Source organism: Mustela putorius, unplaced genomic scaffold (genome assembly GCF_011764305.1).
Source record: "Mustela putorius furo isolate JIRA1106 unplaced genomic scaffold, ASM1176430v1.1 tig00003913_pilon_pilon_pilon, whole genome shotgun sequence".
Taxonomy (NCBI): Eukaryota; Metazoa; Chordata; class Mammalia; order Carnivora; family Mustelidae; genus Mustela; species Mustela putorius.
In genome coordinates, this window is record NW_025422060.1 from 5,013,529 (window position 1) to 5,030,119 (window position 16,591).

A 16,591-nucleotide genomic window follows, 5' to 3' on the forward strand; every position below is an offset into this window, starting at 1 on the left:
GCATCTAACATTAAAGCCTCCAAATATATGAAGCAAACACTAAAGAACTAAAAGGGAGAAACGGCAACACAGTAATAGTAGGATATTTAAATATCCCCGATTTCAGTTATAATAAGAACAATGAGAATATCAATTAGAAATAAAGGACTAAACAATACTGTAAAATAGACAGACATAACAAACATATACAAATACCCCACCCAACAACAGCAAAATACATGTTCTTCTCAGGCATACATAGAAAATTCTCCAAAGTAGACTACGTGTTAGGACACAAAACAAGTTTTAACAAATTTAAGATTGAAATCACACTAAGCATCTTTTCAAACACAATGGTGTAAAATTAGAAATCAATAGCAGGAATAAAACAAAAAAAATCTATAAATATGTGAAAATTAAACAACATGCTCTTCAATAATCCATAGGTCAAAGAAGAAATTATAATAGAATTTAGAAAATACCTGAAGGTTAATGAAAAAAAAAAAAAAACAAAATACCAAAACAATGCTAGTGAGCAAAATCAGTACAAAATGTTTATGGTCATAAATGTTTACATTTAAAAATCACAAACCAACAATCTAACCTTTCACCAAAAGGAAGGACAACACGAAATTTTTAACCCAGAGTTTGCAAAAGAAAGGAGATAAATACTAGAGCAGAGATAAATGAAATAGAGGATAGAAATCAATGATACCAAGAGTAGTTTCTGAAAAGATAAAGAAAAACATTTGGCTATATGAAGTATGAAAAAGAGAATATTCAATAACTAAAATTAGAAATGAAAGAGAGGGGTCCCTGAGTGGCTCAGTCATTAAGTATCTATCTTCAGCTCAGGTCATAATTCCAGGGTCCTAGGATGGAGCCCTGCATTAGGCTCCCTGCTCAGCGGGCAGTCTGCTTCTCCCTCTCCCACTGTCCCTGCTTGTATTCCCTATCACTCTCTCTCTCTGTCAAATAAATAAACAAAATTTGCAAATACCAAACCAGCTCTACAGGAAATCTTGAAAGGGGTCCTCTAAGCAAAGAGAGAGCCTACAAGTGGTAGATCAGAAAGGAACAGAGACCATATACAGTAACAGTCACCTTACAGGCAATACAATGGCACTAAATTCATATCTCTCAATAGTTACCCTGAATGTGAATGGGCTAAATGCCCCTGTCAAAAGACACAGGGTATCAGAATGGATAAAAAAACAAAACCCATCTATATGTTGCCTCCAAGAAACACATTTTAAGCCCGAAGACACCTCCAGATTTAAAGTGAGGGGGTGGAAAAGAATTTACCATGCTAATGGACATCAGAAGAAAGCAGGAGTGGCAATCCTTATATCAGATCAATTAGATTTTAAGCCAAAGACTATAATAAGAGATGAGGAAGGACACTATATCATACTCAAAGGGTCTGTCCAACAAGAAGATTTAACAATTTTAAATATCTATGCCCCCAATGTGGGAGCAGCCAACTATATAAACCAATTAATAACAAAATCAAAGAAACACATCAACAATAATACAATGATAGTAGGGGACTTTAACACTCCCCTCACTGAAATGGACAGGTCATCCAAGCAAAAGATCAGCAAGGATATAAAGGCCTTAAATGACACACTGGACCAGATGGACATCACAGATATATTCAGAATATTTCATCCCAAAGCAACAGAATACACATTCTTCTCTAGTGCACATGGAACATTCTCCAGAATAGATCACATCCTCGGTCCTAAATCAGGACTCAACCGGTATCAAAAGATTGGGATCATTCCCTGCATATTTTCAGACCACAATGCTCTAAAGCTAGAACTCAACCACAAAAGGAAGTTTGGAAAGAACCCAAATACATGGAGACTAAACAGTATCCTTCTAAAGAATGAATGGGTCAACCGGGAAATTAAAGAAGAATTGAAAAAAAATCATGGAAACAAATGATAATGAAAACACAACGGTTCAAAATCTGTGGGGACACAACAAAGGCAGTCCTGAGAGGAAAATATATAGCGGTACAAGCCTTTCTCAAGAAACAAGAAAGGTCTCAGGTACACAACCTAACCCTACACCTAAAGGAGCTGGAGAAAGAACAAGAAAGAAACCCTAAGCCCAGCAGGAGAAGAGAAATCATAAAGATCAGAGCAGAAATCAATGAAATAGAAACCAAAAAAACAATAGAACAAATCAACGAAACTAGGAGCTGGTTCTTTGAAAGAATTAATAAAATTGATAAACCCCTGGCCCGACTTATCAAAAAGAAAAGAGAAAGGACCCAAATAAATAAAATCATGAATGAAAGAGGAGAGATCACAACTAACACCAAAGAAATACAAACTATTATAAGAACATACTATGAGCAACTCTACGGCAATAAATTTGACAATCTGGAAGAAATGGATGCATTCCTAGAAACATATAAACTACCACAAACTGAACCAGGAAGAAATAGAAAGCCTGAACAGACCCATAACCAGTAAGGAGATTGAAACAGTCATTAAAAATCTCCAAACAAACAAAAGCCCAGGGCCAGACGGCTTCCCCGGGGGAATTCTACCAAACATTTAAAGAAGAACTAATTCCTATTCTCCTGAAACTGTTCCAAAAAATAGAAATGGAAGGAAAACTTCCAAACTCATTTTATGAGGCCAGCATCACCTTGATCCCAAAACCAGACAAGGATCCCACCAAAAAAGAGAGCTATAGACCGATATCCTTGATGAACACAGATGCGAAAATACTCAACAAAATACTAGCCAATAGGATTCAACAGTACATTAAAAAGATTATTCACCACGACCAAGTGGGATTTATTCCAGGGCTGCAAGGTTGGTTCAACATCCGCAAATCAGTCAATGTGATACAACACATCAATAAAAGAAAGAACAAGAACCATATGATACTCTCAATAGATGCTGAAAAAGCATTTGACAAAGTACAACATCCCTTCCTGATCAAAACTCTTCAAAGTGTAGGGATAGAGGGCACATACCTCAATATCATCAAAGCCATCTATGAAAAACCCACCGCAAATATCATTCTCAATGGAGAAAAACTGAAAGCTTTTCCGCTAAGGTCAGGAACACGGCAGGGATGTCCATTATCACCACTGCTATTCAACATCGTACTAGAGGTCCTAGCCTCAGCAATCAGACAACAAAAGGAAATTAAAGGCATCCAAATCGGCAAAGAAGAAGTCAAATTATCACTCTTCGCAGATGATATGATACTATATGTGGAAAAACCCAAAAGACTGCACTCCAAAACTGCTAGAACTTATACAGGAATTCAGTAAAGTGTCAGGATATAAAATCAATGCACAGAAATCAGTTGCATTTCTCTACACCAACAGCAAGACAGAAGAAAAGAGATATTAAGGAGTCAATCCCATTTACAATTGCATCCCAAAACCATAAGATACCTAGGAATAAACCTAACCAAAGAGACACAGAATCTATACTCAGAAAACTATAAAGTACTCATGAAAGAAATTGAGGATGACACAAAGAAATGGAAAAATGTTCCATGCTCCTGGATTGGAAGAATAAATATTGTGAAAATGTCTATGCTACCTAAGCAAATCTACACAATCTACACATTTAATGCAATTCCTATCAAAGTACCATCCATCTTTTTCAAAGAAATGGAACAAATAATTCTAAAATTTATATGGAACCAGAAAAGACCTGGAATAGCCAAAGGGATATTGAAAAAGAAAGCCAACGTTGGTGGCATCACAATTCCGGACTTCAGGCTCTATTACAAAGCTGTCATCATCAAGACAGCATGGTACTGGCACAAAAACAGACACATAGATCAATGGAACAGAATAGAGAGCCCAGAAATAGACCCTCAAATCTATGGTCAACTAATCTTCGACAAAGCAGGAAAGAATGTCCAATGGAAAAAAGACAGCCTTTTCAATAAATGGTGCTGGGAAAATTGGACAGCCACATGCAGAAAAATGAAATTGGACCATTTCCTTACACCACACACAAAAATAGACTCAAAATGGATGAAGGACCTCAATGTACGAAAGGAATCCATCAAAATCCTTGAGGAGAACACGGGCAGCAACCTCTTCGACCTCTGCCGCAGCAACATCTTCCTAGGAACAACGCAAAAGGCAAGGGAAGCAAGGGCAAAAATGAACTATTGGGATTTCATCAAGATCAAAAGCTTTTGCACAGCAAAGGAAACAGTTAACAAAAATCAAAAGACAACTGACAGAATGGGAGAAGATATTTGCAAACGACATATCAGATAAAGGACTAGTGTCCAGAATCTATAAAGAACTTAGCAAACTCAACACCCAAAGAACAAATAATCCAATCAAGAAATGGGCAGAAGACATGAACAGACATTTCTGCAAAGAAGACATCCAGATGGCCAACAGACACATGAAAAAGTGCTCCATATCACTCGGCATCAGGGAAATACAAATCAAAACCACAATGAGATATCACCTCACACCAGTCAGAATGGCTAAAATCAACAAGTCAGGAAATGACAGATGCTGGCGAGGATGCGGAGAAAGGGGAACCCTCCTACACTGTTGGTGGGAATGCAAGCTGGTGCAGCCACTCTGGAAAACAGCATGGAGGTTCCTCAAAATGTTGAAAATAGAACTGCCCTATGACCCAGCAATTGCACTATTGGGTATTTACCCTAAAGATACAAATGTAGTGATCCAAAGGGACACATGCACCCGAATGTTTATAGCAGCAATGTCCACAATAGCCAAACTATGGAAAGAACCTAGATGTCCATCAACAGATGAATGGATCAAGAAGATGTGGTATATATACACAATGGAATACTATGCAGCCATCAAAAGAAATGAAATCTTGCCATTTGCAACAACATGGATGGAACTAGAGCGTATCATGCTTAGCGAAATAAGTCAAGCAGAGAAAGACAACTATCATATGATCTCCCTGATATGAGGAAGTGGTGATGCAACATGGAGGCTTAAGTGGGTAGAAGAATAAATGAAACAAGATGGGATTGGGAGGGAGCCAAACCATAAGTGACTCTTAATCTCACAACAAACTGAGGGTTGCCGGGGGGAGGGGGTTTGGGAGAAGGGGGTGGGATTATGGACATTGGGGAGGGTATGTGATTTGGTGAGTGCTGTGAAGTGTGTAAACCTGGTGATTCACAGACCTGTACCCCTGGGGATAAAAATATATGTTTATAAAAAATAAAAAATTAAAAAAAAAAAAAAATAAATAAAATAAACAAAATCTTAAAAAAAAAAAAAAAAAAGAAAAAGAAATGAAAGAGATATTACAATGATGTCCACTCCAATCAAAGACAAAGGATCATAAAAGACTACTGGATAACCTAGAAGAAATGGATAAATTCCTAGAAACATACAATCTACCAAGGCCAAACCACAAAAAAATAAAAAATCTGAACAGACCTGTAACTAGTAAGGAGATTGAGGCAGTAATCAAAAACCTACCAACAAAAGAAAATCCCAGAACTTCACTGGAGAATTTTATCACTTAAAAAAGAATTAACAGGGCACCTGGGTGGCTCAGTTAGTGACTGCCTTCAGCTCAGGTCATGATCCTGGAATCAAGTCCCACATCGGGTTCCCTGCTCAGCAGGGAGTCTGCTTCTCCCTCTGACCCTCTCCCCTCTCATGCTCTCTCTCTTGCTCTTTCTGTCAAGTAAATAGATAAAATCTTTTAAAAAAAGAAAAAAGAAAGAAAGAAAGAAAAGAAAAAGAATTAACACACTTCTCAAACTCTTCCAAAGAATCACAAAGGTGAAAATTCCAAAACCAACTCCATAAGGCCAGCATTATCATGATATCAAAACAAAAAAGGCACAAGAAAACTACAGACCAATATTCCTGATTAATACAAGTAAGTGATTTTTTATTTTTTTTATATTTTTCTTTTTAATAATATAATATATAAACATTCTATATTCTATATTATGCATAAATAATATAATTTAAATTTTATAATTTATAATTAATAAATTTATATTTATTTACATAAATATAAATTAAGGAATAATTAATAGAAAATGGAAAAAACGATACAAAAATACTAGCAAAAAGAATTCAAAAGCACATTAAGGGACACCTGGGTGGCTCAGTCGGTTACACATTCAGCTCAGTCTCGGTATTAATGATCGTGAGTTCAAGCCTGGTGTTGGACTCCATGCTGGGCGTGAAGTCTACTTCATATTAAAAACACACACACACACACACACACACACACACACACACTAAAAGGATCACACAGTAAAACCAAAAAGGATTTATGTCTGGAACACAAGCCTGGCTCACTATTTGTAGTAACATGAAACAATATAATACACCACATAAGCAAAATGAAGAGCAAGAACCACAGGATTATCTCAACAGATGGAGGAAAAGCTTTGTAAAAATCAACACTCCTTCATGATTTTAAAAAACTCAATAAACTAAGAATAGAAGAAAACTAACTCAAAATAAAAATCCATATAAAAACAGGCCACAGCAAAGAGCATACTCACTGGGAAAAGATTGGTAGATTTTTCTCTAGTATCAAGAACAAGGCAAATCTGCCCATCTCACCAGCACTATTCAACATAGTACTGGAAGTTCCAGAGAAATTTAAAAAGAAAAAAATAATAAAGTCATACAAAACGGGAAAAAAAAAACCTGTCCCTGTCTGCAAATGACATGATCTCATATATAGGAAACCCTAAAGATTACACACAATACACACATACACACACCCACACATACTCACACAGTGTTAGAACTAATAAATTCAGCAAAATTGCAGGACACAAAATCAAAAATCAGTTATATTTCTATATATTAACAGTGTCCAATCCAAAAATGAAAATTAAGAAAGCAATCTCATTTACTATAACATCAAAAATCTAAAAATATTTAGGAATAAACCTAACCAAGGAGGTGAAAGATATATACACAGAAAGCTAGAAAACACTGCTAAAAGAAATCAAAGATCCAAATAAATGGAAAGAACATCCATGCTCATGGATTCAAAGACTTAATATTGTTTTTTGTTTTTTTAAAGATTTTATTTATTTGACAGAGAGATCACAAGTAGGCAGAGAGGCAGTAAGAGAGAGGATGAAGCAGGCTCTCCACAGAGCAGAGAGCCTGATGTGGGGCTCGATCCCAGGACCCTGGGATCAAGACCTGAGCAGAAGGCAGAGGTTTTAACCCACTGAGCCACCCAGGCACCCCAAGACTTAATATTGTTAAAAAGTTCATACTATCCAAAGTGATCTACAGATTCAATATAATTCCTGTAGAAATGCCAATGGACTATTTTTCAGGAATAGAAAAAAACATACTAAAATACACATGGAATTTCAAGACATCCTGAATACCAAAATCATCTTGAAAAAGAAAAAGCTGGAGGCTTCAAATATCCTGATTTCAAAATATACTACAAAGCAACAGTAATAAAGAAAGCACTTTACTGGCATAAAGATATATACATACCTACACCTAAAACTGATATAGTTTATTATATCACAGTCCAATTACATCTCGATTTTCAAAAATTAAAATAAAAAATAATCTGAAACAAATGTAACATTGTGTCAATTATACTTCAATAAAAAATTAAAAATTTTAAATATAAAGAAACAATAGAACAAAACTGAAAGATCAGAAATAAACCTTTGCATATGACAAAATAATTTTTGATAAGAGTACCGAGATAATGGGGAAAGTAGAATCTTCTCAACAAATACCACTGGGGAAACTAGATACAAACATGCAAAAAAATAAGATAAAATTGGACCCTTACACCACTTACACCGTTACAAAATTAACTCAGAGTAAACCCATGACCTACATATAAGATCTAAACCTATTACACGCCTAGAAGAGGACAGAATAAAAACTTCGGGACTTTGGATTTGACAATGGTTTCATGGACATGACATCAAAAGCAAAGTTTAACAAAAGCAAAAATAAGTTAAGTGGGACTACATCAAACTAAAAAGTTACTGCATAGTCAAGGAAACAATCAACAACATGAAAAGGGCATTCTATGGAAAGAAAGAAAATACTGGCAAAGCATATACTTCATAAGGGATTAACATCCAAAAAATATACGGAACTAATACAACTCAAGAGTGGAAAAAAAAATTTTTAATGGGCAAAATACATTTTTTTCCAAGGAAGACATACAAAATGACCAACAGGAACATGAAAAGGTGCATCAACATCATCAGGGAAATGCAAATCAAAATCACAATGAAATACTACCTCACACCTGTTAGAATGGCTATTATCAAAAAGAGAAAACAACCGTTGACAAAGATTTGGAGAAAAGGGAATCGTGTGCACCATTGGTAGGAAGGGAAACTGGTACAGCAGCTACAGAAAACAGTATGAAGACTCTTCAATTATTTAAAAACAGAACTACCATATGATCTAGTGATCCCACTTCCAGACATATATCTAAAGAAAACAAAATTAGTGTCTCAAAGAAATACCTGCACTCCCATGTTCACTGTAGCTTTATTCACAATCACCAAGACATGGAAACAATCTAAGTATCCATGGATGGATGACTAGATAAAGAAATTGTAATACACACACACACACACAGAGAGAGAAATATTATTCAGTTATAAAAAGAAGGAGGTCCTGTCGTTTGTGACAACATGGGTGAATCTGGAAAACCTTAAGTGAAATAGGCCAGACACAAAAATATAAATATTGCATGATCTCTCTTACCTGTGGATCTAGAAAGGAAGGAAGGAAGGGAGGGGGGAAGAGAGAAGGGGGGGGAGAAAGAAAGGAAGAAAGAGAAAGAGAGAGAAAAAAAGAGAGAAATAAAGAGAAGAAGCCCACCAAACTCATAGTAACACAGAGTAGAACAGTGGTTACCAGGGGCTCTGGTAAGGGGTCATAAGGAGTTACTGTTTAATGCATACAGTTTCAGTTTTGCAAGATGAAAAGAGTTCTGAGACTGATAGACATGATCATTGTACAATATTAATGTGTTTAATACCACTGAACTGTACACTTAAAATGGTCAATATAGTAAGTTGTACAGTATGTGTATTTTGCAATAAAAAATTAGAAAATACATATATCAATGTACATATAAATGTATGCATACAGACATACACAGCAAGTGTGTGCATTTATATGTGTGTGTCTATGTGTATGTAATATATGTATGTGTGTGTATATACACACTCAGAGCACACTAGAAAACGTGTTCTAAAATGTTAATGGTGCATATATACTAGATTTGAGATCGCAGGAAACTTTTTTTCCTATTCACTTTCCTCAATTTTAAATGTTCCACAATAATATGTTTACAATCAAGGGCACCTGGGTGACTCAGTCAGTTCTTGGTTTCGACTCAGGTCATGATCCCAGGGTTTTGAGATCCAGCCCCCATTTCCGGCTCTGTGCTCAGTGGGTAGTCTGCTTAAGATTCTCTCTCCCTGTCTCTCTTTCCCACCTCCCGCTCATGCATTCTCTCTCTCAAAATAAATAAGTCTTTAAAAAATAATAGTAATGTTTACAATCAGATAAGACACAATAAATGCTATTTTGCAAAAATTAAAAAGTAATAAAAGTGTATTACCAAATAATATGTACAGTATTATCTCATTTTTTTCTAAATCTTTATAACTTTGGAAAATCAGGAAGGGAAATAAAAATATGTTAACAATAGTTCGTTATCTTGGGGAAATAGGATTATGTTAATTTTTGTTTTCTTCTTTATGCATTTTTTTAAAATTTTCATTAATTATGACATATTACTTTTGTAATATATATTACTTTATTTGGATGGAACTGGAAGCTTAGCATAAGCTAAGCAAAATAAGTTAGAGAAAGACAAATACCATATGATTTCATTCATACACAGAATTTAAGAAACAAAATAGATGAACACAAGAGAAGGGAAGGAAAAATAATATAGAAACAGAGGAAGATAAACCCTAACAGACTCTTAACTCTAGGAAACAAGCTTAAGGTTGCTGGAGGGGTGGTGAGTAGGGGGATGGGGACCCTGGGTGATGGGCATTAAGAAGGACACCTGATGTAATAAGCACTGGGTATTGTATGCAACTGATGAATCACTAAATTCTACCCCTGAAAGTAATAATACACTATATGTTAACTAAATTGGATTTAAATAAAAAATGCTTAAAAACACTAAAATATAAATATTAATACTATATTTTCATTTGGAAATATGAAAATACTAATGACTAAATGATGTACTTAAAGACCTAAATGCCTACGTTAAGAATAAAAAAATAAATAAGACTTTCTAATGTCTTTTATAACTCCTTAAGGCATGGTATCTAGACTAATACGGTTAAATGATTATCACATTCAAGTTCAAACAACCAACATAGCTTTAAATATTGTATTGCTGAAATTATTATTAATAACAATGATTTTAGTAAATTAATATAAAATTAATACAAAATGTTATCAACATTACTAATAACTAAAATCATTAAAATATTAAATATCTTACACTTGACATTTTACACAGAATACATACATTACGTTCTTCCTTAGCTGCTGCTTCCAACTGAGCTGCAAATTGTGAACAACATACCAAGAATGAATTCAGATCATCCCCAACCTTTTGAAAAGAATAACAAAACAAAATTCTTTTTATTTCAGAATCCATATGCATCCCCATCTATATTATAGTATATCTTAATTATTTGGGAAAATATTTTTTGCCTATAATTTATGTCCCTTCAAACATATAACACAAGAAATCATACTCCAAATGTTCTACTACCAAATTCTCCCAGAAAGTGGAAGACAGTACGTTCTGGGGAGTGGCCTCTGAATGACATACATCCAGCTATGCCTCTTATTCTCCCCTGCACTGCTGCAGAGAATCAATCATCCCAGATTTAGGCTCCTGAAATTTATGAGTACCCAAAAAAAGGAAGCCACTCTGTATATACCTTAGAAATATATCTCCTTGTTAGAAAATGAATGTTCATTATGACTTCTGAATATAAGTATACTTGCCAAGAGCTGTAGTCTTTTACCCTCATTCAATTGGCATATGAACACTTTGAGGAAAAAATAGTGACAGATGAAAATATCACAATGACTGAATCTTTTCTAGTAGAGCAGTGATTTGTAAATCAGAAACAACCTATGATAGACAAATCTCAGATGTTTATATACAGTTAGGATTCTCATATAATGTTCTCCATAAGGAATATGTTCATTCATCATCACATTTTAAAACATACTCACAGGCAGATACACTTTTTTTGTCATGATAAAGACTTACACCCATATAGGAGAAGAGGAAAAACTGAATTAGTCATTCAGGAGACTGAGAAAATGAATGAACTAGGTTTCCTAAAATTAAATGTAAAATGAGACTATAAGCATACTTAGGGATTTTCTTCTACTCACATTCAGATGCCACAAATATAGAAAAGATGGTGATTGATTTGATCATGGTTGCAATTTAACAAAATAAAATCAATACAGCACAGCAGGGGAAGAAATGCATGGAAGCAATAATAATAATGGAACATGGAATTTAAGCTAGGTAAGACCACGAGGAGGATTTGGGACAGTAAAAGGCAGTAAAACCAATGGATTATAGTTCCAAATGAAATCAAAGAATTTTGGAGCCAGAATATTAAGTGGGAAAGATAAAAGGTAGTGACAAAAGATTAAGATGATTAAACTTAAATTATGGAAAAGTTATTGGTTATTTACAAAGAACAGAAGATATCACCTTGTTAGTTGCTGACAGATGATAGAAGACAAGATCACTGGAGCAAAGAAATTCAACAAACTTAGACGCTGGATTATTTGCAAAGGTCATCTATGTGGATATCAAAATCATCAAAATTTATGACAACAGTGTTGTGAGACAAGTATATAATAGTCTTATAATAGTATCACTTGTACTACTATAATAGTATGATAATGGTCATTATAATAGACCATTACATAATATTAGACCATATCATATATATCATACATATATAATAGGCCACATAGAATTATTTTCCCAAATTATTATTCTTTGCCTACTAACAGGACCTTAATTTTACTGAGGATGCCAATATGCATAGCTAGTAATAATAGTAAGGAGCATCTGGGTGGCTTGGTTAGTTAAGTGTCTGCCTTCAGCTCAGGTCATGATCCCAGGGTCCTGGAATCAAGCCCTGTGTTGGGCCCCCTGCTCAAAGGGGAGCTTCTCCCTCTCCTTCTGCTTCTTCCTCTCTGCCTGCCCTACAACACTCATATTCAATCTCTCTCTCTCAAATAAATAAATAAAATCTATAAATAATAATAATAATAATAATAATAAATTTTCCAGCCTCCTTTAACAGTAAGAGTAGCCATGTGTCCCAATCAGGCCAATGAGACCAAAAAAATTATTGAGAAGGACTTCTAAAAAGATCTTTTTTTAAAAAAATATTTTATTTATTTGACAGAGACACACCAAGAGAGGAAACACAAGCAGGGGTGTGGGAGAGGGAGAAGCATGCTTCCTACAGAGCAGGGAGCCCAACGAGAGGCCCAATCCCAAGACCCTAGGGCCATGACCTGAGCTGAAGGCAGATATTAACGACTAAGCCACCCAGGTGCCCCTAAAAAAGATCTTCAAAGGGAAGCTGAAATGCCTTTTACAATTATAATGTGAAAAGGTATGATAGTGTTTATTTTGGTGTTAACATCCAGAAAGAATGGGGCACCTGAGTGGCTCAGTCAGTTAAACCTCTGCCTTCAGCTTGGGTCATGGTCCTGGAGTCCTAGGATTCACCCCCTCTGCTCAGTGTGGGGTCTCTCCTCCCTCTCTCTTTGCTCCTCCCCTTGCTGTGCCCTCTTGCTCTCTATTAAAAAAAAAAAAGAAAAAGAAAAATTAAACATCCAGAAAGGAAAAATACATAAAATTATATAATTATCATCCCTTTCCTTGAGGATACTGAAAAGTAGAGGATAGGATAAAAATCAGACAATCTGAATTCCACAGAAGAACACTTTACAGATTAGCAAAGAACAAAAGCCATATCCATATCTAAAGGGAGCATGGTGGAGACAGAAGAGCACTTGGTCTAGTATATGCAAAGTGTGCCAAGTCAAAAAGCAGGCCTACCACTGACAAACAGAATTTAGAGGATGAATTAAAACCAGATGAGACCTTGACAGCCATTTAGGCTAGCAGATACACTGGAATGAGAAATGCTCCCAAAGTAAATCACTCAACCCAACCATTTTTCTTCTGTCAAACCCTTCCTCATCTGAATTTTGCCAAAAATGTGACAGAAAAAGAGGCCTACATTCCCTAGCCAATTTTGGTAAGGATGCATAGCTACTGGAACTCTCCTAGGGAGGTGGTAGGAACATAAAATGGTTTTGCCGTGTTGGGAAATAATTTGGCAATTCCTCATAAAATTAAACATACACTTAAAACTCATTACTCTTATTCCAAAGCAATTATCCAAGATGAATAAACACATATGTCCTCACAAAGATTTGCACACAAATGTTCATTGACACTTCATTCATATGGAGGGGCACCTATACCCCAATGTAGTGGCTCTTTCAGTTAAGCATCTACCTCCAGCTCAAGTCATAATCCCAGGGTTCCAGGACTGAGCCCCACATCAGCCTCCCTATTCAGCAGGGAGTCTGCCTCTCTCTCTCTCCCTCTGCCCTACTCATGCTCTCTCTCTCTCTCTCAAATAAATAAAATCTTTTGGAAAAAAAAAAAAAAGAAAGAAAGAAAGAAAAGCCAAAGGACCATGAAAAGGGGTGGTTAGCATAATCCAAAAATTTTTTGACAATACCTATCCTACTTGAGCCAAACACCAAGAAAAAAAACTGCAACACTACCCATTCTGTCAGTATAGCTGAAAAATAATGTGGCAGTGAAAACTGGCCCTCCAATTCCCCCATCAGAGTTGTGCTGGTGAAACCAAGTAGGGAACTGAACTCCCATTCCTATCTGGAAGTAGTAGTCATTATGGGTCAAAGATATATCTGCTCTCATCACTATTATTAAATATAATACTGGAAGCCAAAGTCAGCACAAGAAAAGGAAATAAAAATCATTCAGACTGGACAGAAGAAGTAAAACTGACTCTATTTGAGGACGATATAATTATCTATGTAAAAAATTCCAAGAAATCTATAAAAAACTAGAACAAAAAAGTACTTTCAACAAGATTGCAAGACACCAAATCAACATATAAAAATCAATCATTTCCTGGTGATTCACAGACCTGTACCCCTGGGGATAAAAATCTATGTTTATAAAAAATAAAAAATTTTTAAAAAATGTAAAATTTTACACTCTAATTTAAAAATAAAAAAAATTTAAAAAATTTTTAAAAATCAATCATTTTTCTATATACTAGTAATAAATATGTGGAAACTAAAATTAAAAACAATGCCATTAAAAATCATTCCAAAAAGTGGGGCGCCTGGGTGGCTCAATGTGTTAAGCCTCTGCCTTTGGCTCGGGTCATCATCTCAGGGTCCTGAGATGGAGCCCCGCATCAGGCTCTCTGCTCAACGGGGAGCCTGCTTCCCCCCTCTCTCTCTGCCTGCCTCTCTGCCTACTTGTGATCTCTGTCTGTAAAATAAATAAATAAAATCTTTAAAAAAAATAATTCCAAAAACACGAAATACAAATCCATAAATATATCAAACCATGTATAGGATCTATATGATGAAAATTATAAAGTGGTCATAAAAGAAATCAAACAAGATCTAAATAAATGGAGAGACATACCATGTTCATGAATTGAAAGACACAACAATCTATGACATGGAGCCAAACTCAACCCCTAACTAAGAAAGGTAATTAAGTATTAAAATACAGGTGAATATTATTCAAGAAATATTACTAAGAAAAGTAATTATTAAAATAGTTGAATATTATGAAATGTGTAAAAACATTCATCTCCTCAATAGACTATAGGAGATCCACATACTTAATCACCTTAATAGTTACATAACTTCAATATATACCAGAGATTTGCTAAAACTCAATTAACTTCTTAGTTTTTTTTAGCAAAATAGAAATAGGATACTTTCCTAACACAGTAAAAAATATACATCTCAAACCAACAAGTAACCAAATGTTTAAAAATTAAATAGAATAGGCATTAACAATAAAAGTGGGTTTAAAATATAGATATGTCTTAATTTAAGATAAGTGGTGGCAGAGAATAGAAAAATAAGTACTCTACTTTCAAGTTCCCTAACTGAATCATTTTCATGGATGGGGAATTCATTCTGAGAACATAAATGGAATCCAAAAGAAAATCTTAACCCTTCATAAGAAAGCTAATATCAGCTTTAATGATAACAGCTTTGATATCAGCTGTTAATGTCTCTACATTAGGATTACATATACTAACCGAAAAAGTTGATTCTTCATTTTCAGGTTTCTCAACTAATTTTTCTCTATTTTGAATGTCAAATCCATAGGTTTCCTCCAAAGTAGAAACAATCTGTGAGTGAATCAAAACAAGTTAAGTATTTTTATAGTTTAAAATTATATTAAATGTAAAAAGACATTTAATCAAATATGTCAGGACTTTCTTAGAAGTAAGACTTATTTCTGCCAGTCCCATTTTTCATCTCACACCCCATCTCATATTACCATAAAGAAATTATGAGAAACGGTCCTCAACTCTACTCCCTAGGAATGGAGAGAGTCCCTACAACTTCTGTTTCTATGGTGACAGGCAAGTAAGAGACTATGAATAGGTGAAGCATCGACTCCACTTATCACCAAAGTATTCCTCAAAATCTGACTGACTCAACTTCCTTCTTTGAAGAGAACTGGGCAAAACAGAAATGGAAACCAGAGAGCAATAACCTTTTAAAGGAAATTCTCTGAGCTAATGCCTCAAACTTTGAGGAAATTTATATTTTGGAAATTTGACAAGCTATATTCTTTTTATATTTGTACTGCTCCTCATTGTTCTCATTTGGTATTTGGTTAATTCACAATTCAATTCTGGATCATTGTGCAAAGAAGAACTCAGAGAAAAGGAAATTTTTTTCCCCAATACTAAGAGTTAAATATTCTAAAGTGCTGAGAAGAGTTAGCATAGCTGGATGAGACTCAGAAATGTCTATCATTAGAAAGATCTGCCTGCAAGGCTGGCACTGGACTGGAGTCTCAGCACTTGGATTTTAGCAGTGCTCCCATCATCTCTGATAACAGTGGCTCAATGTTCCTAACTTTTTTGCACAAACAATATGGTTCATGCTAAACATCTGCTTTCCTTCAGGGAGTCTGGAATTTTTGTACGTGCTAGGCAAAGTATCTACATGAGCAACCCCAGTAAAACTCTGAACACTGAGTCTCTAATGAACTTCTCCAGTAGACATTTCATATATGTCAAATGATTTTGTTGTTGGAGGAATTGGGCACATCCTGTGTGACTTTAAAGGAAGAGGAACCTTGGACCTAGTTTCCTCCAGACTTCACACCATAAGCCTTTTCCTTTTGCTAATTTTGCTTTGTATCCTTTCACCATAATATATCTTAGCCATCAGTAGGGCTATATTTTGAGTTTAGTGCACCTTCCTAACAAATCACTAAGCCTGGCACTAGTAGTCATG

The 16,591-nt window shown here is 35.2% G+C and overlaps 1 protein-coding gene across 1 annotated transcript in view; it reads right to left on the reverse strand.

Moving 5' to 3' along the window:
• CCDC7 (coiled-coil domain containing 7) overlaps window positions 1-16,591 on the reverse strand; it is a 467,373-nt gene that overhangs the window by 437,793 nt on the left and 12,989 nt on the right. Inside the window, exons 4-5 of the mRNA XM_045069128.1 lie at window positions 15,376-15,468; window positions 10,515-10,598 (exon numbers count right to left, since the gene is read on the reverse strand). Of these exons, the coding sequence (XP_044925063.1) occupies window positions 10,515-10,598; window positions 15,376-15,468 (177 nt within the window). The remainder of the gene's footprint in view (window positions 1-10,514; window positions 10,599-15,375; window positions 15,469-16,591) is intronic.